Raw genomic sequence first — 27479 nt, forward strand, 5'->3', positions numbered from 1 at the left:
CCAACTTTTCTCGAAAAAAATTTATTTCTGTATCATTTATTATTTTATTTATATTGTAAAAATTTCTCATTACACTAATAATAACATTAAATTCTACGAAGATAATTTTATTTACAAATATTATTTATTTTATTTTTTTATATATATTTTAATTCATATTAAATAGGTATTCAGCATTTTAGGTGTTTTCTTTTACATGCAATATCAAATAAGTCATTATTAATATTTACAATGTTATTAATATATGATGCATAATTAGGGGGCTATAAAAAATCTTAAGTCATGTGATCCTGAGATCATAACCTTCAGTCTTCTGTTCCTCTTAATTTTGGGTTAAGAAAAAAAATAAACTTTACGTTAAAATCTTAGCCTTGTACTTATTAATTTTACTACTTATCTTATGTATTAATTACAGTATACGTCATCCATTATCAATCAACAGCTTTTAATTTATTGACAACGAATTATTTATCAACTAATCAGGAGCGGATTTAGCCACTAATAAAAAACAATATTTAAATTATTTTTATTCAAAACGTTTTGTAAGTTATATGACTGGATAGAATTCCAAGTTCAAGGTTATAAACCTACAAAAACATAGGGTTCGCGATTTTCCGGGAGACAAATTACAATCTACACAATATTTTTGATAAAATGAGTTATATGCCATAAGTTTTGTGGAACATGTTCAAAATTTATTTCTGAGCACAATATTACTTTTTAAACCAAAACATATTACCTTAAATAAATATGTTTGTACCACTTAAGTTATGTTTTAAATTATTGTTTATTCTAATGCCCTTGTTTCCAAAAATTAATCTACAAATTATTACTAGCTTGTTCTGAAAAATACTTCTTTTTAACTTTTTTATAATAGCCAATAGATACCTCACTATACCTACCTCTTAATTATATTTTGAAACAAAAGACTTAAGTTTTAGATTATTGAAACAAATGTGATATGGATTTAATTGTACAGATCCCATAATACGATGACCGAGAAAACATGTTTTTATCATAGATTAATACGATGTCGAAAAAAAGCATGTTTTTATCGTAGGTACATTACACATTTTTTTAAATTGTGTTTTATGTAATATCACAAATATAAATACATACATAGTATATCTATAACTGTGGACCGTAGTACTGTGGTAGATATAAAATTCTGAATTATGTATGACAATTTTTAATTTTTTTTTCGTAAATTCTGTGTAGGTACTTTCTAAAAAGTATAAAATATGGTATAATTAAAAACTTAGAAATGATATCATATTATGTGTAGATAATAAAAGGTTAACAATTTCACTTTTTATGGATTATAATTAATATGTTTTTTGGAATCTAAATTTTTCTAATCAGTACTACTTTGCTTTATATCCGATTTTTATATTCGATTTCGGGTGGGAGAATAAAATAAAAATATAAAAAACTACAAGTTTGTTGCAGTTGCATTATTTTGCGGGTAACAAGGTTGGCAACCTTGTACACCACACGTCGCTAGTGAACGAACGCGTCTGGCAGGGTTACTATGAACATGGGCGGGGTATCATTATTCCCACGAACGGCAGCTCTGTGCAACGTGTCATGGCGACCGCTGGTAATTGTTGTGGTGGGGGAGGGGGTAGCGGTGTGTTCGTAGTTCGACGGTCTGACGAACTGTACTGCGCTCCGTCCTTTCTGTTGCAACGTCGGCTCCCGACACTAGTGCAACACAATTTGATTTTTCCGAGCAGATTTTATCCAAAAACATCTCAAAATGGTGAGTATTGATTGTATTTTTTGTTACGTTACTATTTAATGCTGTGTGACAGCCGTCCATTTCTTCATCGTCCGGCTTTTACCGTTGTTTTATTTTGGTCGGGTCATGCATTTAGTGGTGGTGGCGTCATCCGCCGAGATGACGTGGTAGCGGTGGGTCGTGGCGAAACACCCGTGTCCGGTTAGGGTTTTCATCGTAACTTGTGGGTTGAAAAAAGTGCCATCTATCTTTTATACGAGTCGTTTGTATGATTTTCCGAGGTCACTATTTCTATTAGGTTTTTCCGAAATTGCATGGATCATAGTGCTTGACATATTAATTTTTTCGATCTTCTGCGAATTTGTTAAGTAGTACCGATCCATGACCTCTACATGTTAACAAATTCTTTCAATAATTTTTAAAGACTAGATGTAATATCTGTGTTTTTCCCCACGACTATTGCTATGTCGTTGATGTAATTTGTACCATGCCGCGTTTAACCTTATATATTATCTATAATATTTTTTATGATATCGTCTGTAATGTATCTACTCGGCTTCCAGATCGATCTGAAAGTATCCTGTTTTTGTATTGTGTCTTAAACCAATAATGCTGTTTATCGATACTGACTCGAGTATAACTGTTTATCCTATGGTGTTATACAGTTTGCATAGCATGGTGAAATAATTTTCTAAATAATTCTTTTTGAAAAATAACTGATTTTTATTTATCTTTTCAACATATTTCCCATTGGAAGTATTTTCTTTAAACCTTAATATATACATTTTCTATTTGCCCTTGCAATGTTATTTATTAAATACTAATATTTGTGTATGTAATTCATCAAAAACATTTTTATTTTCTTATTCATTATTCAGATAATGAATTAGATTATTACCATTATGATACATTCTATAGTATATTATTAAACAACCTTTAATTATATACCTATATATTTTCAATGATTATTGAATGATGATCTTTTTTTCTTACCTGAATATTACTGGAGGGAAAATCTGATTTAATGAGTCTGACATAATCATTTGAATTATACAAAGAGAGTATGTTTGGTATAAAAAGAATGATGACAAATTTATCATCCTGACAGTTTATGGAGGGAAATACTGATTTAATGAGTCTGACTAATACCATTATTTTTTATCATAATTGTTGAATAGGTACATTGGTTAAATTATTTTGTGTACTTAGGTGAACTTCACAGTAGACGAAATCCGTAAGATGATGGACAAGAAGAAGAACATTCGTAATATGTCCGTCATCGCCCATGTAGATCATGGAAAATCAACTTTAACTGACTCTTTGGTATCCAAAGCTGGTATTATAGCTAATGCCAAAGCTGGAGACATGCGTTTTACTGACACTCGTAAAGATGAACAAGATCGTTGTATTACTATCAAATCTACTGCCATCTCTATGTACTTTGAATTACAAGAAAAAGATTTAGTCTTTATTAAGAATGTAGATCAACGTGATGCTGATGAAAAAGGGTTCTTAATCAACTTGATCGATTCACCTGGTCACGTTGATTTCTCCAGTGAAGTTACTGCTGCTCTCCGTGTTACTGATGGAGCTTTAGTTGTTGTTGATTGTGTCTCAGGTATATATTAATTTGTCTTTATTAATACCCTTGTTCTTTTAAATTTCTGTTTCTCTAATAATTTTTTTTATATTAAGGTGTATGTGTACAAACTGAAACTGTATTACGTCAAGCCATTGCTGAAAGAATTAAGCCAATTTTGTTCATGAACAAAATGGATCGTGCTTTATTGGAATTGCAACTGGAATCTGAAGATTTGTACCAAACTTTCCAGCGTATTGTTGAAAATGTTAACATCATTATTGCTACATATTCTGATGATAGTGGTCCCATGGGCGAAGTCCAGGTAATATATAGTATAGCACCTTAATGTAATTTATATGTCATACCAAATTCAATCTTTGTGATGACTATTTAAAGCTATTGATCAAATGTATTTATATGAAATGTATATTACCCTTCTCCACGTCTGAAAGATTGAAAATATATCATTTTGAGTATAAAATATGATAGGATATTATGTTCTATGAACTTATAATATATAGATTAGAGTTGGCTTTCTGTTATTAAATTTTAAAGTAAGAATAATTACAAAGAGTTCTTTTTTCAATATTTTTTTTTTGCAAAGAAAATATAAATTAAAAGAAATTTTTGTATTGTGCTTAAAGAAAATACTTCACTCTAGTATTGAGATAACAACACCACACTGACTTGAAATTACTTTTATTTTTTATATTTATTAGACTGAGTTTTTGCAGTATATTTGTTCATATCGTAAATATTATATTGAACCTTGAGCAAATTTTAAATAAAATTCTATTATCCTAATTGATTCATTTTTTTTTTTTTTTTTATCTATTTGACTCTAATAAATGTGATAGAATCAGATTTGTAAAATTGTTTCTTTTTTTTTAAATTTTAAATCTAATTAACATCAGTGTAAATTTAGTAATGTATAAGTTTCACAATTGATATTATAAATCAATTAACAATTCTTTAATCTTCTTTCTGTAGACCTGGTAAACAATATTCTATTTATGATACTTTTAGTGTTAAAACTAAATATAATGATTCTATGTACAACTAATCATATCTTTAAAAAAAACTGTACAATTTGACATAGTATTACATTTTATTATTAAATTGAAATCCCATGCCGTACAGACATTTTTATACTTGTTTAAAACATGTCGCTTTTTTGATAAATTTATGCACAGGGTTTTTCAAAAATATTTTATCATGTTATCTATTACTTTTGTCTCATATTTAGAAAACCATGTATTATGACTTAATATATAATAAGTTAATAACTTATTAAATTATTTATTATTATTATTTATATTGAATCTTTATGATGATAACTGTTTAAAGCTGTTGATAAGTTACACTTACATGAAACTTTATTACCCTTCTCCACGTCTGAAAGATTAAAATAATAGCTTATTTATTTGTTATTTACTTAAAATATAAAGTTTTAATCAATTTTTTTTAGGTTGACCCTAGTAAGGGTAGTGTTGGTTTTGGATCTGGTCTTCACGGTTGGGCTTTCACTCTTAAACAGTTCGCTGAAATGTATGCTGAAAAATTCAAGATTGATGTTGTTAAACTTATGAACAGGTGACTAATAAAATAGGGAAAATTTATTTTTAAATATTTTAACTTTTTTCTTATTACAGATTGTGGGGAGAAAATTTCTTCAACCCCAAAACAAAGAAATGGGCCAAACTTAAGGATGATAACAACCAACGTTCTTTCTGCATGTACATTCTGGATCCTATTTACAAAGTATATAATTATTTTTAAGTTTTAACATATTATAATCTGTTTCACAACAAATGTCCCTCTATACTAATGTGCCTGGTGGCTATTTTACGTTATAGGTGCACAAAATCTGTAACTGCTGTTAATCATAATTTTAAAAAAGCGTGTTCTTTATTTCCTAACCCTACTTGGACCCTCGGTTTAACTAAAAATCGTCATTTTCAAGATATTTGTATTGATATGGACTATAGTTATTTTTCATTAACTACTGATTTAAAATACTTAAAACCCTAATTACTAAGTTTTAGATTTAATCTTAGTTTTCTTTTGTATTTATTTAAAATAACTTATGATGATGTTCTTTGCACACCAATGCTCCTGATATTATCTTGTGATGATATTTTAAGAACGGCCGACTGAAGTTATTATGATAAAAAGGTCAATTTAAATTATATATTGTATTCATTATCTATTTGTTGGGAATTCAGTCTATGATGATGTTCTTTGCACACCAATGCCCCTGATATTGTACTGTGATGATATCTTAAGAACGGCCGTCTGAGATTTATTTTAAGTTACAAATATTTGTTTTGTATGTTCAAATTTTTAAACTAAAGTAGTCAACTTGTAATATTAAATAAGATAATAGTATCCAGCATTTTGCATTTCAGAATTGGGTGTGATTCAAAATGGGGGTTAGATAATAGATATTTCTGTTCATACAAATTAATAAGTAATTGATATAAATATTGGTTAGTTATTGTGTTTTATTTATTGTTTGACCTATTGAACATGAATTTATTATTTTTACCTGTGATGATGTTCTTTGCACACCAATGCTCCTGATATTGAATTATGACGATATCTTAAGAACGGCCGTCTGAGGAATAAACAATTTATTTAAGTAAATCTTTCTTATTTTTGGCATCATTAATGATTTCTGATACTGTTGGTTATAATAACTAATTGAAGTCAGAAAACACTTAAATTTAGCTATTATGATAAATTATTTTTACTTAACTCAATGTTTTATTACTCATCAATGTTCTTGATATAGAATTCTTAAGAACATCCATCTAAGATGACTTGACTTATTAATTTAAATAAGCCTTATGTCAATTGTTACTTTAAAATAGTTTGAAATAATAATCATAACAAACTAATGATGATTAATTATCACAGACCTGTTCTGAGATATTATTGAAGAAATTTTTAATTTAAATACAACTGATGTTTGTTTATGCATTATATTAAAATTAATAATAACAGTTAACCCACTGTATATGAACTAGTTATTATAGTATTTATTTTATTGTTTAAATAAATTGTTAAGATTTTAACAACCAATGATAAAAATATAGATAATACATTAAAAAAAAAAAAATGTTCTGAATAATTATTGAAGACAAATAATTTTAAAACTATCTGATGGTTGTGTTCTAAATGTTGAATAATATTAATGTTAATTATTTGTAATTATAGGTATTTAACTCCATCATGAACTATAAAAAAGAAGAAGCTACTGATTTATTGAAAAAGCTTGGTATTGAATTAAAACACGAAGATCAAGATAAGGATGGAAAAGCCTTATTGAAGGTAAATATATAATTGTTAGTTTTGAAGTAATAAATTCATGTATTATTTTGCATTGATTAAATAGATTATTCTATGAAGAATTGCTTTGTTAATATTTATTTACAGTTTATCCATTTTATTTAAATTTAATGTTAAGTTTTTCTTACTTATTTTATTCTATTTGCCTAAAAGCCATTTGTTAAAGTGTTATCTTTAAATTATATTCTAACCAATGATGATAGAAATTTTTTCTGACAAGAAAATTATGTTGATATTTACATTAACCCTTCTCCATCTGAGTTACTAAGATGCATGGTTTAAATTTTCTTCTGATATTTGTTTTGCAATTATTATTTAAGTTAATATAAATTATGTTTACATTTCATTTTACGATGATGATATAAATTTATTCTGATAAGAATATACATGTTGATATTCATATTAACCCTTCTCCATCTGAGTAAAGTTTAAATGAAATTATGTACTTAATTTAAAATTTAACCAAGATGTAGGTACTTAAAAATGAAATTTGTTGTCATATTTTAGGTTGTTATGCGTACTTGGCTACCAGCTGGAGAAGCTTTACTTCAGATGATAGCTATCCACTTGCCATCTCCTGTTGTTGCCCAAAAATACCGTATGGAAATGTTGTATGAAGGACCTCATGATGATGAAGCTGCCCTTGGTGTTAAGGTAAATTTAAAATTGATTTAACCATATAAACTTTATTTATTATTTTATTATTCTAGAACTGTGACCCAGATGCACCACTCATGATGTACATTTCCAAAATGGTACCGACATCTGACAAAGGACGTTTTTATGCTTTCGGTCGTGTATTCTCTGGAAGAGTATGTTATGAAGAACTTTAAAAATATACATAATTCATTTATAACTTCAAAATTTTAGGTAGCTACTGGCATGAAAGCTCGTATTATGGGACCCAACTATACTCCTGGCAAAAAAGAAGATTTGTATGAAAAAGCTATTCAAAGAACAATTTTGATGATGGGACGTTATACTGAAGCTATTGAAGATGTTCCCAGTGGTATGTTCTTGATTTTAGTTTAGGTTAAACACTTCTTGATGTTAATTATTTCTTCAGGTAACATTTGTGGATTGGTTGGTGTTGATCAGTTTTTAGTTAAGACTGGAACAATTACAACCTTCAAAGATGCTCACAACATGAAAGTCATGAAGTTCAGTGTTTCCCCTGTTGTACGTATTGCTGTAGAGCCCAAGAACCCTGCAGATTTACCTAAGTTGGTTGAAGGTCTAAAACGTTTGGCCAAGTCTGACCCTATGGTCCAGTGTATTATTGAAGAATCAGGTGAACACATTGTTGCGGGTGCTGGTGAATTGCATTTGGAAATTTGTTTGAAGGATTTGGAAGAAGATCATGCTTGTATTCCAATCAAAAAGTCTGATCCAGTAGTATCATACAGAGAAACTGTCAATGAAGAGTCTGAAATCATGTGCTTGTCGAAATCGCCAAACAAACATAACAGATTATTCATGAAATGTCAACCATTCCCAGATGGTTTAGCTGAAGACATTGAAGGAGTAAGTTTGAATTTGCTTATTGTATGTATTTTATCGTTTTCATACTTAACCTGATATTTAGGGTCAAGTCAATCCAAGAGATGAATTCAAAGCTCGTGCTCGCTACTTGGGTGAGAAATATGAATATGATGTCACTGAAGCTCGTAAAATCTGGGCTTTTGGTCCTGATGGAACAGGCCCCAACTTGTTAATTGATTGTACTAAGGGAGTGCAATATCTTAATGAAATCAAGGATTCTGTTGTTGCTGGATTCCAATGGGCAACCAAAGAGGTAATTATATATTTAGTAGTTATTAATTTAGATAATTATATAAGGATGCTATGATGATACAAGTTTTATTCTTTCGCGGTTTCCACCAGAGAATATTTCGTATGATGGTTGAAAGTGTCTGAGCATATTTTCAAATTTCCTGCATACATTTATAATTTTATAATATCATGTTAAAATATGTATTATATACTGAAAGTTACTTAAAAATTGTGAGTATAAAAGCTAAGTTGATGTTGAATTCTGATCGGACTAAAAGGCATTAGGCTAGAATATATTTATATTTAAAAAAACAAGACATGTCAACAATATTAATAAATAGTAATTTCCATAAGATACAGCTCTTTGATGAGTGAAAGTTGCCAAGTAGCTGATTCCAAAATTATGTCTTTCTATATTCTTTAAGATTTAATTTGTGATGATACACTCTAATATCTTTCGCGGTTTCCACCAGACAGCAATTAGCTAAGTGATGGTTGAAAGTGTCTGATAATTAAATTACAACATAAGAAATAATCTGTTTATTGTTAATATAAAGTTGAAAATACGTTATATAAAGTTAATGTTTGAAACAATTTCTATGATGATACTATTGTTAAATCTTTCGCGGTTTCCACCAGATGCATCTTGCTTAATGATGGTTGAAAGTGTCTGAGTAATTTATTTCTATATATTAAAGTTTAAGATTATTATTAATACAAGTATTGTGTTTAACACATCTAAGAGGTTTCCAAATAAAAGTTTATTTAAGTTATTTATTTCCATACAATTAGTATAAATTAGATTATTATGTTACTCTCGGTACCATCATCTCTTTCACTAAAGGTGAAAATATAAGTCCCAACATTTCAATGATGATACTATTGTTATATCTTTCGCGGTTTCCACCAGAAAGATTTTTATCTTAAATGATGGTTGAAAGTGTCTGAGTATTTTATTTCTATATTTTGTATCAAACTTTTTTTAATGAAATTTACAATGTATGATTATTTTTTTGCAATTTCCAAATAAAGAAGTTTTTACTATAGTTATTTTCATTGAATTGGGTATATAATTCAATAGTTGTATACTACCCAATACCTATTGTTATCCGTCTTAAATTATGAAAAGTTTAAGATAATATTTCTATGATGATACTATTGTTATATCTTTCGCGGTTTCCACCAGAGAGGTATCTATCTTTTAATGATGGCTGAAAGTGTCTGAGTAATTATACTAAATTTATAGTTGTGAATATATTCCACAATTAATTTACTTAATTCTGCTATGATGTTATATATGTTACCTGAAAAGATGATAATTCAGGAATTATTGTGATTCTCTAGTCATTGTTGACAATGACTGGAAAGATGGAAATGTTGGATATTTTGTAGCTTTATCAACATTTCTGTATTATATTAGGTTATGTTATAAATCTGTATCAAAACAAATATTAACACCGCTTTATCGGTGATCAATTTGATTTTGAAACAGGTACCTAAAATATACCTATTTGTATATATAGTAAACCTAATTTTATGATATCATAACTTCTTGTAACTGTTTTCAACTGAATATCCAAAAGTCATAAACATCCTAACCCTAGTTGTCTTTTATTAAAAATTGTCATCATTGACTAGGCATTGTCCAACATTGACTAAATGTCATCTTTTCTGGTAACATAATATATATGTTAAATCTTAAGTGATTACCACCAAATGTGTCTTGCTTAATGATGGTTGAAAGTGTCTGAGTAATTAAATACTAAGTATTTAATATTTAAATAAAAGTATGTGTTGTTAATTTTCTAGGGAGTGTTGGCTGAAGAAAATATGCGTGCAGTTAGATTCAATATTTATGATGTTACATTACACGCTGATGCTATCCATAGAGGAGGTGGTCAAATCATTCCTACTGCTCGTCGTTGTATGTATGCTTCAATTTTAGCTGCTCACCCAAGAATTATGGAACCTGTGTACTTGTGTGAAATTCAGGTTTGTTTTTATGATTTTCATGATACTTATTATATAATTAATATTCATAACTATTCTTTGAAAAGTAACTTTATGTACAATTTTGTTATTAGTGCCCTGAAGTTGCTGTAGGAGGTATTTACAGTGTTTTGAATAGACGTAGAGGACACGTTTTTGAAGAAAGTCAAGTTGTCGGTACACCTATGTTCGTCGTTAAAGCATACTTGCCCGTCAACGAATCATTCGGTAAGATTATAATTTATTCTTAAATTTTTATTTTGTATTTTTAATTATGATATGAAGAGGAGAGTCGCTTTTTGTCAAAGTATTATATGTTCAAGTTTTTACCTGTTTGTAATACTATGATTTTTGCTACTCAATTTAATTAAATAATAGTCAATACCACAATTTGCCTCTTTTACTTTGAATAAATAAAGTAATAGACTTTCCTTTAGTGGTAAATTGAAATTAGGTATATGTCGCTATGTTCTTCAGGTTTTTATCTGATGTAATACAATCATATTACTACATAACATTTTTTTTCAAATTAAACTCAACAGTAGAAACCACAATTTGCCTCTTTTACTTTGAATAAATAAAGTAATAGACTTTCCTTTAGTGGTAAATTAAATTTAGGTTTATGTCGCTATATTCGTCAGAATCGTCTTGTCTGATGTAATACACTCATATTACTATAGTTTAATTTATTGATTTTATATTTGATACCTTCCAGCATAAATGAATCACTCTGTAGTTGGCGGGCGGGTTTTTATTCGTTCGTGAATGGGGACAGTGTTGAAAGTGCAAATGGAAGAAAATTATTTCAGTTCATCAGAACGCTGTCACAGAACCTCTATCCTTATGTTTGATGATGATTTAGCTATGATGAACTGAAACAAATTTTTATGATATCAATTGAAAAATAAATAAATTCAGTAAACTTGGAATAATTGCTATTTTTCTTTTTTTGCAGGATTCACTGCTGATTTACGTAGTAATACTGGAGGACAAGCTTTCCCACAATGTGTATTCGATCATTGGCAAATATTCCCTGGTGACCCATGTGAATCAGGATCAAAACCATTCAATGTTGTTATGGTAAGATAAAATATGTCTAAATATCAACATTTTACTAATTGTTATATTTTTTTTTGTTTTTAGGAAACTCGTAAACGTAAAGGTCTTAAGGATGGATTACCAGACATCAATTCATACCTTGATAAATTGTAAACATGATATTAACTCTAAAATCACCGCATTTTTTTTTATTATTATTTTATTGTTAAACACAATAGTAAGGAAGACATGTTATTTCCACTTAAATAATATTTTTGTCTTAATAATGAACAATACTTGTTTTATGCTACAAAAACAAACTTTAATTTTCCATAAGACTTATACTATTCTAAAAGAACTGATGAATATGGTTTAAGTTTTTCTTTTTTCAAATGTATGGCAGTGCCTGAGTTTATATGATTGTTTCCATTTTTCAAACAAAAAACTAATTGATAATTTACTGGTGGTAATATTATGTGTTTTATCAAAAAAGCGTTTGGTGTAACGCTGTGCATGTCACAAAAATACCTAATAAAAAAAACATTAATATGAAAATTAATTATTTGTTGTTCAATTTTACTTCTATTAATTTTTAAGTTTCTGGTCTTCAATGAATTAAATACTATGTTTTGAAAAATAAATATTATTTACTATACTCTGTTCTAACTAAGATGACTTGTTTACAAACAACCGAATTATGTTTGGTTTGCATCAGAGTAAATTGCTTGCCACCGCCTGCATTGCTAGACTAACATGCGGCCTGTTAGCTATGTCCACCATGCACGAATACAAGTCATCTTATTTGGATAAGATAGTACATTATATTTTTGTATGGAGTTGCGTTTAGTGTATGTAACTATAACACAGTTTCTAGTATATTTTTTTTTTTTTTTAATGTTAATATACACTTATTTATATATATAACTTATAAAGTTATAAATATTTAAAAATCACCATGGCCCGATGACTGACATAGTTATTAGTGATTTTCGTTTTGAATAATATTAAAAGATATTTTTTATTCTGGAGCGCAATCAAAGAAATTTCATTTTGTTGTATTTTTTGTTGATAGTTGTAAAGTTTACTATGGACTAACTACTGCTACTATTATAAAAAAAATTAAAAGCAGGAAAATTGACGGAATAGAATTATTCATGACAATGCTACTCTTCACTTAGCAAACGTTCTGAAAGATCTTCAAAAATTCATATGTAATAGGAAGTATAAAACATACTGGTTAGCGGTTTGTTACCTGATTTTCATGACTTTAATCTCATGAAAAATAGAACTTTTAAAGATCCCATACCATTTAACAAAATCATTGGTCTCTCTAAACCATCATTAAGTTTTTAGTCTACTAAATTTGTATATAATTTATTAATACGTTAGTGATATCGAGTGCTACAGGCAGATTTCTTTCTATTTTTGTTTCACGGAAGATTTTAATATCAAATTCTTTCGAAAAATAGTTAATGGTTAAATTAATTTTATAAAGGATATAATATATGTATCTTATAAACATAGATGCAAATAATATTAATTAAGTTACAATATACATTTTTATATTTTAATTTGTCACTAAAGATTTTTTTAATTTCTTTCAGTCTTGGAAGTTATATATCTGCCTTGTAATTAATTCAAATCCACTCTTAATCCTTAAAAGATCTTTTCTTAGCAGATAAATTGAAATAGACTAGTATCATATGGATAATTATTAATTTCTAACTGTCTCTTGTACGTATAACTTATTGCATTTATGCTTATTGTAACAGAAGAATAGTTCATATATTTAAAAAAATAATTATTAATAGTTCCAGTTATGTCTCTTAAATCACAACTGATAACTAAAACAGTAAGAACGACAATTTATTTAGAACCTACTTGTAAAATTGGAATACATTGATTTGTTTTTTTATTCAATAAAACTTAAGATTGTGCATTTTTAGATCCATTTCTGTTAGATGAGAAATGTCTACTAGCTTAAAATGTTTGAGCAAATTTATAAATTCTATTAATGCACCATGGCTTATCACGAATGAACTTCAAAGTTCCTCCTTACGATCCTAAACTTTACATTCCGGTCATTTAATGTAAATGTGTTTTTTTTTGTGACTTGTAACAAATTAATTTTATTTTCGTAAATATTGAGCATTGGACTTTAAATAAATACGTGCTCTTATCATTAATATCAATGATATAATCAAAGTATTTTATCCAAGTTTGTATTATTGAAAAAGTACATGAAGTATTAAAACTGAATTTCCCTTGAAGACTGATAGTAGTCATTATACCCGTGAAATTATTAATTTAAAATCTTATTCAATTTTATTATTATAAAAACTCGTGTATATATTTATATATGTAGGTAAAAAGCTAGTTTATTATAATACATATTAAATTTAAAAAATAAAAGTTACTAATATTTATAGTAAAATACTCGGGTATCAATATAAGTTGTCCATTTAACTGTACATACATATTACATATTCAAATCACAAATTATCTAAAAAAAAAGCTAATACTATGCACATTACACATTATGTAACATTTAGCTCGTACAAAGTTTTAAACAGCTTATTTTTTCGATGTTATAGTCTTATAGATACAATTTAATAATTTTTGAATTCTTCCATTATTTGTTTGTGTTAAGTATCTATAAACTATAGATAAGGTTAACTACAATTAATGGATAAATCATTGAGTGAATAGATATACTATATTATAATAAATATATAATTAAAAGCGATCTTTATGGTATGAAAAACAAAATGATCACTATAAAGTTGCCATATCGCCTATATCATCAATCTTTGAGGCGATTATCTGATTTTTATAATGGGTGGATTAATTATATTTTACTTTTAAATTGAAGTAGTTACCTATTAAATATTAATATTTTAAATAAAACAGGTTTTTGACAAGGACTACGACGTAAATGTCATGAATATCATTTATGTTCGCATCGACGCTTTAAGCTTAAATAATAATATTATTTTCACTTATTCGTCACTCCTTTACAACTTCTCTGATGCACCTCCAACCGGTCGGGGTCGAATGTCCGTTTGCACCGGTCGCACGGCACAAGCTGTGACAAGTACGATTTCCAGTGTTCTTCTCTGGTAGCCTGCTGGTCCACTTTGCCCGTCACTATAAAACGTACCGCAACGATGTCATTATTATTTGCCAATATTGGTTAACAATATAATATGTTAAGTGATTACAATATAGACCGCGCTTTTTAACATTGATGTTAAAGAATTGTGTATAGAATTATTAATAATAATATGGTAAGGTTTTATGCACAAACTAATTTTCAAACGTATTTTCATGTTAATTATGATTTATGAACATTTACCAAATCACAATCAATTAAATATTTGGTATATTGGTAGAGAGGTACCTATTATCTTGGACCTTGGTTATTGCATTGTTATATAAATTTATTAGAGCTGTTGGTACTTTGGTAGAGATTTTAACCTTATCTTAGTCAATACACAAAAAATATGGATAGGTGCCATTGTTTTTAATGTAAGTACTGCGGTATAATTTTTAAAACGTCATATGTACCTGGTAAAATAAATAGTATCATAGGTTAGTGTATCTACACATTATTGGCTTAAAAATTCCTTTTGATTTAAAACTGTTCGCGAAACAAAAATATAATTTAGGTTACACTACATTATTACACTATCTATAACTTGAGTATATAACTATATAAATCCCTAATACAGGGTTTATTTAAATTATCTAAATTACATTTGAAGCCGTTAACTAAACGAGTGGTACGTTTGAAATTTTGAATGGAGAGTAGTCATGCCATCTGTTCACAAGACAATGCATGCAAAAAAGCATTACAACACAGGTAGGTACCGTAAACTATTTATTTGGAGTCGGATTCGATGACTTAGGAACAAAATGAATACCTATTTTTAAAATTGAGTTTTTCATGGTAATTTAGCAGAGCCTGGTGTTTCGTAGTTTTGGTACAATTTTCAAATACTATTATGCATTCTTATTTTGGGTGTGTAAATACATTTTTAAAATAAGCCCATTTTACGACTGTAATAAATTATTTCGTTGAGAATATTTTTCTAAAAAAATATTCAAATCTGTTTAAATCATTTAAAGTTTTCCAAATAAAAGCTATTTGTTTAATACGAATAATATGATAGGTATCTACACCTATATTATTCTGTTGTAGTAATTATGCTATAAAAAGTACAATAATTATGTACTTACATCATATTACCCAAAGTTGTAAATTGGTTAAATTTAGTAAATGTTTAACAAATTATTATTTTTTTTTTTTTAATTTTAATCAGAAAATATTTTTATTTAATTTTAAATTTGTATTTAAAAAAATGATTTTTTAAATTTTCATTTTTTAAACTTTATTTTCCTAGACTTATAATGCGTAGTTATTTATTAATTTTAAAAATTGGATCAACGTGATAACCTGCTCAGCAAATATTAGGTAAGCACTTCGATATGTTGCATTTGACTAAACTTAAATAATGTTTAATGATCATATATATCAGGAGCGGCCAAACAGTTGATCGTGATCGACCGGTCGATCGCAAACGATTTTAAAGTCGATCATGCTAGAATTTATTTTTAGGCTACGCTCACGAAAATTAATTATGGTGGTATAGTAACTTAATAATAATAAAAACGTTTTTATCGAAGTCGATCCTCAAAGGTGAAGTATATTTTTAGTAGATCGCGGCCGAAAAAAATTTGACCGTCCCTGATATATATGTATGAAATTTTTGTTTAGTACTTTGAATATTTTGTTTTGTTTTTATTACTGTAGTTGTACATTTTTTATTTAAATCTATATAAGACTGTCAATTGTTACTTTTTTGCTTTTTTTATTACTAGGTATATATTATTAACCATATCCTGATTAATGAATATATTAATATATTATGATTACCATGTTGAAAATAAATAATATTTATAAAGATTACATAAATAAATAAAAACATAACTATTTAAAACAAAATACTGAAAATTTAGCAAGCAAATAATTGGAGGTGTCCTATCCATTTCTTTATTATCTATACCATATGGCTCCACCACAAATAAAGAATAGTTATAGAGTTTAATATTATTAATCGCTACCAAAAGTCTGCCACCCAGTGCAATCATATTTATTATACCCTCTTAAATGTGGGCAATTTGACCCTGAGTACCTAGGTACATTATACGCCAAACACAATAGTGATATCACATTACCTTCGTCGATGATCACCTCCGGTTTAGTGGGCACAGGTCGTCGGAGATGCGGTGCTAAGCTATCGTTTTCTCGGGTCCATTTGATCAGACATTGTGGTTCGTGAATCCCTATGGACGCGGTCCCGAACAGGCGACCGCACACGTAACACGGCGCCGGTTTCTTTTTTGGTCTGTCCATGATTACGGCTGCTTTAACAGGTAATTTCGGCACCTGTTAAAAACGGAATATTACAACGATACCCCTTGCACAATATAATATACATAATTATTTTTATACAGATTAATATTTTTATTGTTATAAACTACTTATTACTTCAAAAACTATAAACTTTTTAAAAATATATTTTTACATAATTGTAATTATTAAAAAAAAAAACTAACATTTTCTATAATAAATTTTAGTTTTTACTATTTTTTTTTTTTATTAGATAATGTTTTTCTACAATAATATACATTTTTTTTAAAATTCATATTCTATTCAATTTAAAAATTAAAAATTATAGTATTGAAAAATATACATTTTAAGAACTTTTTTTTTTTGCAATTTTATAAAAGAATTAAGAAATATTTTCAAGAGTGTTATAATAGAATTAATGAGTGGTTCATGATAAAACAATTACTTTTCACCTGGTATACGGTTGTTGTATCACACCTCGCAGCGTTGACGATTTCAGTGCATTTAGTATATAATAATACGAGTACTAATTATAATATGTACATATTTTTTATTCTTCTTTTTATACTTTCGTTGTTTACAAAAGGGCATTCAATCGATACACGAATTCGCTGTATTATATAGTATTATACTCATTTATTGGGCTTATAAGTAGGTATGTGTCTATAGGTACCTAATACCTAGCTAGTACGTCACGATGATGCTTTAAATGTTTATAGATAGTATATTGGTATAGTCGTATAGATACCTATAATAAAATACGTGTAACGTTTTAAATGATTAATGATAACGAAAATACGTAGTTTGGATATAATATATTAGTTATACTATATTATTTTCTGTATACTAAATTTTAATACTTTTACTGATATACATTTAATATTGGCGTGCAAAATAATATCATTGCAGATGATATAATTATGAAAACAATCGGTCATTTTCTAAATATAAAATTTAAATTGAATCGTTTATTTATGAAAGGGGTTTAGTCCAAAATCAAGTTATTGAGAAAATGAAAAAAAAAATGTTTTTCACATTTAATTTTATTTTAAAAATATTAAAAAAATATATTTTTAATTCTTATACTCTATGCATATTTAAATTTGTGAATAAAAAATTTTCAAATTTATTTTGTAACCAACTGTAAGGGTTTTAATTGAACGATTTTAGCCCTTTTCATAAATAAATAAGTTACTAAATTCTTTTCATAAATAAAATGTCTAAATCATAAACGGGATTGAAATAGTGTAATGTAAAATAAAACAACTGTATCAATATAAGTATTTAATTATGAATTTTAAACAAATATTTATTTAAATGTATATAAATGTTAATAAATTAGGAGCTTTTTCTACTTTAACCTAACCTAACCAAATATTTGAATCGTCATAATAAATTAATTTTCATACTGATTTTACTCCTTTCAACAGTAAATGATTCATCCAAAGTCAAAGAATATATATTTATAAAAAAAATATGCCTAACACTTTTCATAAATAAACGATTCAATTCTAGTATGAACTACATGTTTTACTTTATGCAATTTATATTTTGTGTATTTTGTTTATCTGACTGTTTAGTTCAAAATGTTTCAAGAATATTAATTTAAATGCTCAATTAACACAAAATCTTACGTTTAATGTATTCTTTTTAAAAATGTTATTTATTTTTATATAATTTGATGTAACTTACCTGTTTACTACGAATTTTTATACTAGATCCTGAGTAGAGGAAAACATTTAAAAATCTACTGAACTTCCATTTTTTTTTCTCGTGAATATTATGAGCCTAATATTTTGATCAAATTAGATTTTATGATAATTAATTATTACTCGAGATATTTTACGTTACTTCAAAATTAGTACATACCTAACCTTTAATAGAAATATATAATTACAGTATACAGTTATTTTACACAAGTACCTACTACCTGAGTGACTTACGTACACGCGGTACTCACTACACTACAATTTCCGTGTATTTTTAAATCGTATAATATAAAAGGATTTTTTATATTTTAGCAAATATTTTTCTAAGGAACACAATGTATAATATAAGAATTTTTGAATGAATAGTTATTTTTGTGTAACTTATAAGCAGATGAACCTATAAGTAGACTTAAAAAACCCAAGATAAAAAATTTTGAAACATAAAAAGTACATGGTATAAAAAAGTTTAATATATATATGAATAAGTGATGCACAATTAACATTCTAATTAATATTAATATACATTTTAATTAAATGATTTATCTGGCGAAATCAACAAATAATCTTATAAGTACCAATATCGATAATATCATAATACTTGTTACATGTCACAACTATTTTTTTGGACTTAGAAAATTTCTCAATTTATATAATCAAATACTTTTGCTTTTATCTTAGTTATTTAGTTTGTTGAGTTTTACTCATATGATACATATATCCGATGCAGTTAATAAATATAAAGATAGAGATTTTGAGTCATATACATATATAAATGATATTTTTTTCAGTAAAGTTCGACTAAAAATTATAATAAATATTTTTTATTACGACAGAAAATATTTTTACTTGTAATTTTTTTTTAAATAAACAAGAGTAAGAATTTTTTTTACCAAGACTTTTTTTATAACTGCGATTTAGGAACTTATTAGTTAAGTTTAGATAATTGTAGTAGTTGACCAACATTTTGCGAACTATTTCTTATCTTTAGCTCACTGGTCTGTTCAAATTATGTAAAAATATTATTTACATTTAAGAACGTTAATATTTTCGAGAAAATTAGTGTTTATCATTAAAAAAACCACTTTGGGTAAATATTATTCTATATTTTATCAGTCATTACATTATATAAAATTTGTAAAAGATCTATTGCTGAATTATTATTTATTATTTAATGTATTTTATTTATTACTTACATTAAATATAATATTTATTTTATGTACCTATATAAAATATATTAAGCCATATATTATATGTGCATTAATCTGCATACATTTTATGAAATGACGTAATTGACCTAGACGAAGATTAAGGAAAATATTATGCAATACATTTGGCTACGTTAAGTTTTTTATTGTGATAACTTATTGTATAATTAATGTCAGACGAAAAAAACTTATTTTTATAACACAATCGAATAACGATTTCTAATTCTAGCATATATGTATAAATTTACAATTTGTACTCGTAATACCCAAACATTTGCTTATTTATTTATTCATATTATATAATACATCCGCGGTAAAGCTCAAAATACAAAGTACGATTATAAAATATTCTACAATTTTCGAGTATCTATAGTTATAGTAGAATACTGCTTATTTGTATGATAACTAACAAACAAAATACATTAACTAAATATCTAATATAAATATTGCTTAAATTTATCGTAACACGTAAATTAAAAATACTAATCATTTATCAATCGTCAAATTATCAATATGTTTAGTAGTTATCAAATTTAAAATATACCCAGTAAAATTCTTAGTAAATATAATCAAATTATTATCCACTTACCGGCACTGTTTTTTTTTTGGATTCAATACAAACTCTTGCGTGGGCTTCGAGTCTGTTTGGTAGAAACTTCCGTTGGCAAAAATCGCATGGCACCAAATTTGACTGCAATAATTATTAAATTATGTATTATTGTCGGAATAGTAAATTTTTATGATTAACTACTATATGTATATGTTTAATATGCATAAGATAACTTGAAATGTCATAAATTTATATATATATAGAAAAGCCTTATCATTTTCCTACCATTTGAATTAAAAATTGTCATTGTTCGACTATATATATTCAAGAGAGAATTCTAATATACACCTTCGTATGTACACCAATGTTTGGGCGTACAAATAAAGCGTATAACCAGTTATAATAGTTGATTATACCATAAATGAATTAACTGCATCATACGAGTCATGACTTCTGCCCACTCGTATTCGTTGCTCAGTTGGTTTTCAGTTCATCGAACTTCAACTCCATGTATTGACTTTTTAAGCTAATATGATTTAGATAAAAAATGTAATTTTTTCATGACATATATTATACCTGAGTAGCTTCCCATGCTAACTGATTCCAATCATCAACAGAAATAGTTTGATTTTCCGGTTTCTTTGGCATGGTTCTTTGTAAATGTTCGGGTAATCGAGAATTTTCTTGTGTCCATTTCTGTTAAAAAATACATAATATAGGCATTATTGGATATAAGAACTTTTATCTTTACGCTAATTGTTCGTCCATTAATATTTAACTATATTTTTATGAAGTTTTTATTTTATATTGCTATGTGTAAGTTTGTAGTACACATTATATTTTATGTTTTCAATGTAAATTCAAAATTAACAGTATTAATTATTATATGTCTGAAGAACAGCCGCGTATAATTATATAAAATATACCTTGAAAAATAATGCGTGTAGTGTTCAAAAATTTACAATAAAACATAGAAATTTAAATTACAATTATTTTTTAATAATTATCTTTTTCTGATTTTCTCTTAATACATTTTAGGGTAGAATAGTTCTAAATTAATAATGTAGTGAGTAGCACCATTGAAGATTGGATTTTGGGATATCGAAATATTGAGTCTTTAGAATTTAGATAATTATTTGAAAAAAAGCATTTTTTCGATTTTGTTCAATGTTTTTCTAAACTTAAACTTAGGAGAACACTATCAGAAAACATCGTTTCAACAAAATTCTATTTAAAATCATTTTTTTATGTATATTATGAATTATGATTAATCATTTTAGATCTTCAACCCTTTGTTAATTTAACATGACTAACTTTTAAATTTTAATTTATATATGCATGTCTTGATATTTCATTAACTTAATTATTTATTATGAAAACATTTTTACTGGTTAAATTACACTATATTGACAATATATAAAACATAGTGATGGGTAGTATATTTATGGGTGAAGTGGTCAGTGAGAGCTATGTATTATAAGTACTCCAACTTTCCGAAGTTATATGATAATTAATTTAAAACAAGTATAGTTACATAGTAAATGGGTATTTCTGTGGTCAGTATGGGTTGTTATTGGTTTTGACTGTTTTGAAGTTTCCAATTTTCAAGGTCTATATTCCATAGTCTATAATAACTGATTTTTGTTAAAAACCACTCTGGTTCCATTACACCAACACTCCTCCGCTCACAGAAAAATATATTATATACCGTGTGTTTACCAATTTATGGAATATTGTATTTCTTGGGCAAATTATATTGGAATAAATCTTTTTTTTTTTTTTTTTTGCAAGCTAGTGGTATATAAATATACATTTTTGCAATAAAACATATTTTTCTTTAAATAGCAACTCCTATTATGAACATTATATTCGGATAGACTTAATTTTTTAAAATAATTTTAATGTATCAACTATGGTTCTAAATTAAAAATTAACTGAATAAATGCAATTTAAATTTTGATAAATAATACATTTTTACGATTTATTAAAGTGCATAAAATCATTTATAATTATACATTATTGGTTAATTTTTATACATATATTGTCGTGTATTTTTTTTTTTTTATGGGGACATTTGAAAACATTAACTTACAAGGATCCGCCAGTTGATTAAGCAGATTTATAAAAAAAAACCGTGGTTACGTTTAATAGCCTTAAAATAAAAAAAATTAAACAATTTACTTTATTTTTATAAATAATTATTTAAGTAATTACTATAAATATAATTTAAGCAGTACTTAATATTTGATTTTAATTTATTTATTATTAATATTTTAATTTTGAAGCTAAATAAATAATGATTTATAAAGTTTAAGGAATTTAAATTATCAATTTATTATATACCTTGTTGATTTAAATCAAAAATATAAAGTATAAAATTAGACTTAGGTATATTTATTTTTTTTGTATAAATATTATTTTTCAAGTTAGTTAAAAAGTAATTTATACTTTTGAGTGTTTCATAAATTTCAATCTTTAGTATAATGTTGTGACAGTAATAAAACAGACTTTTTTTTCTATAGTATTCATTAAAGAGATGTTATCTCTTGAAGATTGTAATCTATATATGCTGTTCTCAATCAATACAATAATTGTCATAGTAAATTTAAAAAATAATTATTTTTATCATAAAATATCATTACTTAAAAATGTATACAATTTATTTTAATAATAATTTATTTATTAACTTAATCACATTTTGTTCTTGTTAACTATAACTATTATTTTACTATAATATGTATATTATATCCATCTATTTTTTTCAAAATATTGTTAGATAAAACATTTAAATTGTTAAATCATTTTTTTTTTTTAAACGAGTGACTGTTTGAGTGACTTTATATTTATTTTAAATTACGTAAGTAACAGTGTTATTAAGCACAATTAATTGAGTTCGATATTAGTTTTATTGATACCGGTAGGTTATTGCAAATACTACTTGTTATATATAACATCCTCTTTTAAACAATGGGAGTAGCGTTTCAAAAACCATAATATAGACATATTACGGACTTCCTGAGCAAGCGACTACCAAATAGGTGCACACCCATTATTATTTTTGCTCTCACATTGGATGCATTGTGTTTTGACTATGTAAACCGTGTAAAATATAAACGTTATAAACTATACTAAAAATAGAAATACAGTTGAGGTTGAAAATAAAATAAACTTGTAATCAAGAAAAGATTTAACTTTCCTTTACAGATACGTTAGAAACGAAGAAAAATAGTACAAATTAATGTTTTTTATATTAAACATTGTAGGTTCACTTCCCACGTTTAACCTATATTCAACTGGACATATATTATATCCGGTAGTTTTCAGTTCTACTTCGACAAACTTTTTTATTTTTTATTTAATGCGTCATCCGAAACATCCATTAATATTTAAACCAAACCTAGTTTCAAAGGAAGTTCGTGTCATAATTTTATAACGACCAAATATAATTATTAACTTTTTTTCGATAATCATAAAAAATTCTATATTTTTATTATTCGAAAAATTAGTTTAATATCGTTTGTTATAATAATAGTAATATATAATATATACAATATACATATTAGAATAGAAACTATTTAGTTTATTATATCATACCTTGTATCTAATAACAGCACATACCTATTATTATTTATCATATTGGGGATGTCTGTGTATAACTCGTCACGAAGTATAATTTATCAATGTTTATTAAAAAATATTTTAAAACGCAAAACAAAAATGAAAAAAAAAATAATCAAACCAAGCATTATAACAAAGGATACGATATTTCAAGTTCAAGGACAATAAATAATTATAGTGTACCCAATAAAAATTGAAATGCAAAATAAATCGAATATATTATTATTTTGTGACATTATCATATTTTTTCTATCAATATTTTTGTTAGTTAAATTTTTCAGTAGAATAAAATAATATTTTGATTTTTTTGTATTTGCCTTATGGCTTATACCTATCTATATAATATATAAATCGATTAACATTAGACATTAAGTAAATTTATTCACGTTTTCAAAAAAATAAATAGTTAAGTTTTTAAAAGCGACATCTATAGTGCTAGTAACTTAATACGCATAATTATATACTGTTAATAAAATTATGATATATTTGTATACTTTTTACCTATAACCCCTAGGGATTGTTTTAGGGAATAATAATTATAGCGTACCTTGAGACACTGAGGTTCGTGAAATGGCAACGAAGCAGTACCGAATTCTTTACCGCACAGATAGCACATAACAAGTCTTTTCTTTCTCGCTGATCCAATAGCTGTCGGAACCCACTTTTCTGGTATATATTCTTCGGGTTTTTCTTCTTTTTTATTGCTATTTATATTTTCTTTGACATTTTCTTGATTGTTTGATGGAGGCAACTTTTGGATACGTTGCCGAATTGGTGGAGTGGGAGCAATTGGTTTCACTTTAATCGGTAAATGACTTTTACGATTTTTCGATGTCTGTTTAGATACTTCTGGCAAACTTAGTACGCTTTTTCGATCCTTTGTTTTCACCCGGTATGTTCTACTGTTAAATTGTTTACAAACCGGACGTTTTGTAGTTGATGGCCGTACTTCCGCTCCGTTCTCTGCTTGCTGCTTGTCGAACAGTGGTTTGCCCAACGTGGCTGTGTCTGGTCGCCTTGACATACCTACAACTTCCTGTTCAGCTGGCATTGCCGTTTTTGACTTTTTTTTGGTCGATGTCTTTTTCTGGACAGACGATTTTACAGCCGAAGTTGCATCCTTTGAAATGGTCTTTAATCCTAAACAAATGCGCACCATAATACACATTTTTGATTTCATAAAACGTTATTTGTTACATCTATTATAATAGGTATACCTATGCATAATTGCAAGTACATTTATAACATTTATAAATTAATTTTAATTTTAACATCTAATCTGTACATAGGTATAGAATTTAGTGTAGATTTCACAAAATTTAAATTAGAAAAGTCAATGGTAAATAAAACATTTCTTATCTGTAGTATAGATAAGTATATTTTGAATCAAACTGCATTATATCGTTGTTCATAATTCGATAACTAATTGAATTTGTTTTTTATTTTGTGTTTTATTATAATATCTATTATCAACGTTTTATAATACGTATGTCATAGTGATTGATTTAATTTTTTTATTAGCTATTTTGTTTTCTATAGAAAATACATTTCTTAAATTTAAGACGTAATAAATCTCATATTATTACGGAAAAGAGAATTTTTCTTTTTAGTTGTGTACATTTTATTATTTTATTACCTACTTACATGCGGTGTGTATATTTTAATTTTAAATGATACATTTTTATCCAATTTCTACACAAATAACTCGTTACCATGGATAACATTCTAGTTTGTTGATATTGTATAAAAAATCAATGTAGTAGTTAACTATCTAAGCTTTTTTTCATAATTAGTCAAGTATGAAAATTTTAAACTTAAAAATATTTAAAATATAAATAAATAATATATACATTATTACATATTAATGTTATGTTAATAATGCTGCAATCGCTCGTACACTTTCTTATTTTTTAAATTTTTTATATTAAAAAGTTAGATATTTAAAATTCTAGGGTATTATGGGTTGTGCGTATTTATTATGCATATAAGGTATATTACTTATAAATTAATTTAGTATATTTCACATAGATTATTTATATAACATTATAAAAATATAATTGTATTATTTTTTTAACTATCTATTTATCCTATTTTAAATGCAAATACAGTTTTATAACTATGTTTTATTACTGTAATCTATATGTAAATATAATTCGCAAAAAATATTTTTAAAATAAATTATTATTAATTTAAAAAATATATAGCTAAAATTTATTAATTCATTTATAAGGCTAATAAATCCAATAATTATTTATTATTTATCTACTATTTAGAGAAGGGGTCTTAAAGTGATAATTTAATTATATCTATAAATATTATCACAGATTTGTCAAAATTAAACTGTGTTTATTTTCCCTAAAGTCTTAAAAGTTTTAGAGTTATAGTTCAATAATATTGTTAATTATTTGCTCGACTTATTCAACCAGTTTAAAGGAGATAATTAATAAATTATTACACGAATACCTTATAAAACCACTATATAATAATGTTTTTAACTTATCAAATAAATTACAATTACTTATAAAATTTTGATTTAACCTATATGAACACATTAAATATAAAGTAAAAATACAATTAATATATTTTTGTATACATATAAGCAATGTATTTTTTTTTATATTCGTATCAAGACATGTTGTATTATAATAATTTTTAAAATTATTCAACTAACTTGAAAGCATTATTTTTTTGAACATAGTCGGAAATCTTTTTGACTTAAGAGTTGTAGCAGTAGTAGAAGTAGTAGTAGCGGTAGTATCCATAGAACTGTTCATATTTTTTAAAACATTTAACACAACAGTATTTATTAAATGCAATTTAAAAAATTTAATATTAAATCTTTAAATATTTTTATATTTCATTTTAAATTACTTTTATAAAAACATTAAAATTATCAAACTAAAATATTCGTCATCACTCATCATCATCAAACGTCAGTCTGCGACTACACACAAAACATAACTGAAAACACACACGACTGATACTAGCTTGTTTAAACTACACCTTTCGCATACGATATGTTAGTATCTATATTTTCTAGATATAATTTTTATGATAAAGTTTAAATAATTTTCGATTTAATATAAACACATATGTTTTATTTTAATGTAGAGTTAAGTTTATGTAAAACTCTTTTCAAATTTAAACATTTTTTATTTTAAAAACTATTTATGTTTCATCATAAAAAACAACACGAATAATTCGATATTTTAATACTATAGTATTAAACAAAAAATTAAAAAATTTTAAGATTTAAGCTTGTATTTTTTTTTTTTTTTGCATCAAATAGTTAAATATTTATTGTGAAATATTAACGATTAAAAAATATAAATTCAAGAAATGTTTACGAGAAAAACATTTTGTGTTATAAAAGGATAGAAACATTAAAAATTATAAATTATAAAAAGTTATTGAAATATTAAATTAAACTCATTGTCTTGTATATTTACATATTTTGATACTAAGCGTTAAATCAAAAACACCCTGTTTTTGAAAAACAACCCTTTTAAG

At 26.2% G+C, this 27479-nt stretch overlaps 2 protein-coding genes and 1 non-coding gene across 3 annotated transcripts; 2 read left to right on the forward strand and 1 right to left on the reverse strand.

The window, feature by feature from the left end:
• The first annotated feature begins 1654 nt into the window (after positions 1-1654).
• Positions 1655-12029, forward strand: LOC112598589 (translation elongation factor 2). Its single transcript, XM_025345113.1, has 15 exons — positions 1655-1762; positions 2951-3359; positions 3437-3645; positions 4792-4916; positions 4976-5084; positions 6543-6656; positions 7182-7328; positions 7385-7486; positions 7545-7683; positions 7741-8198; positions 8260-8469; positions 10257-10439; positions 10532-10664; positions 11392-11516; positions 11580-12029. Exons 1-15 carry the CDS (start codon positions 1760-1762, stop codon positions 11646-11648), a joined length of 2535 nt encoding a protein of 844 aa, XP_025200898.1. The 5' UTR covers positions 1655-1759; the 3' UTR covers positions 11649-12029.
• Positions 2709-2778, forward strand: LOC112598602. Its single transcript, XR_003114897.1, has one exon. It is a non-coding gene; the product is annotated as a small nucleolar RNA SNORD57 (small nucleolar RNA).
• Positions 12030-13864: 1835 nt separating the features above from the next.
• On the reverse strand, positions 13865-26908 carry LOC112598440 (zinc finger protein 474-like). Its single transcript, XM_025344903.1, has 6 exons — positions 26641-26908; positions 24517-25109; positions 20928-21047; positions 20391-20492; positions 16713-16923; positions 13865-14621 (listed from the first exon to the last, which is right to left on the reverse strand). Exons 1-6 carry the CDS (start codon positions 26741-26743, stop codon positions 14470-14472), a joined length of 1281 nt encoding a protein of 426 aa, XP_025200688.1. The 5' UTR covers positions 26744-26908; the 3' UTR covers positions 13865-14469.
• Between the last annotated feature and the right edge of the window lie 571 nt (positions 26909-27479).

This window comes from Melanaphis sacchari, unplaced genomic scaffold (assembly GCF_002803265.2).
Source record: "Melanaphis sacchari strain LSU unplaced genomic scaffold, SCAv2.0 Contig48_pilon_pilon, whole genome shotgun sequence".
Taxonomy (NCBI): domain Eukaryota; kingdom Metazoa; phylum Arthropoda; class Insecta; order Hemiptera; family Aphididae; genus Melanaphis; species Melanaphis sacchari.

What these genes read in the sequence shown, in the direction of transcription:
- LOC112598589 (XM_025345113.1), top strand. An exon ending in TGTTGTTGATTGTGTCTCAG is followed by an intron (nt 3,360 to 3,436) that starts GTATATATTAAT and finishes TTTTATATTAAG; the next exon opens with GTGTATGTGTACAAACTGAA. An exon ending in ATGGAAAAGCCTTATTGAAG is followed by an intron (nt 6,657 to 7,181) that starts GTAAATATATAA and finishes GTCATATTTTAG; the next exon opens with GTTGTTATGCGTACTTGGCT.
- LOC112598440 (XM_025344903.1), bottom strand. Translation starts at nt 26,743, where the DNA reads ATGAACAGTTCTATGGATACTACCGCTACTACTACTTCTACTACTGCT. An exon ending in TAGCATGGGAAGCTACTCAG is followed by an intron (nt 20,493 to 20,927) that starts GTATAATATATG and finishes TAATTATTGCAG; the next exon opens with TCAAATTTGGTGCCATGCGA. An exon ending in CCAAAAAAAAAACAGTGCCG is followed by an intron (nt 16,924 to 20,390) that starts GTAAGTGGATAA and finishes CGTTTTTAACAG; the next exon opens with GTGCCGAAATTACCTGTTAA.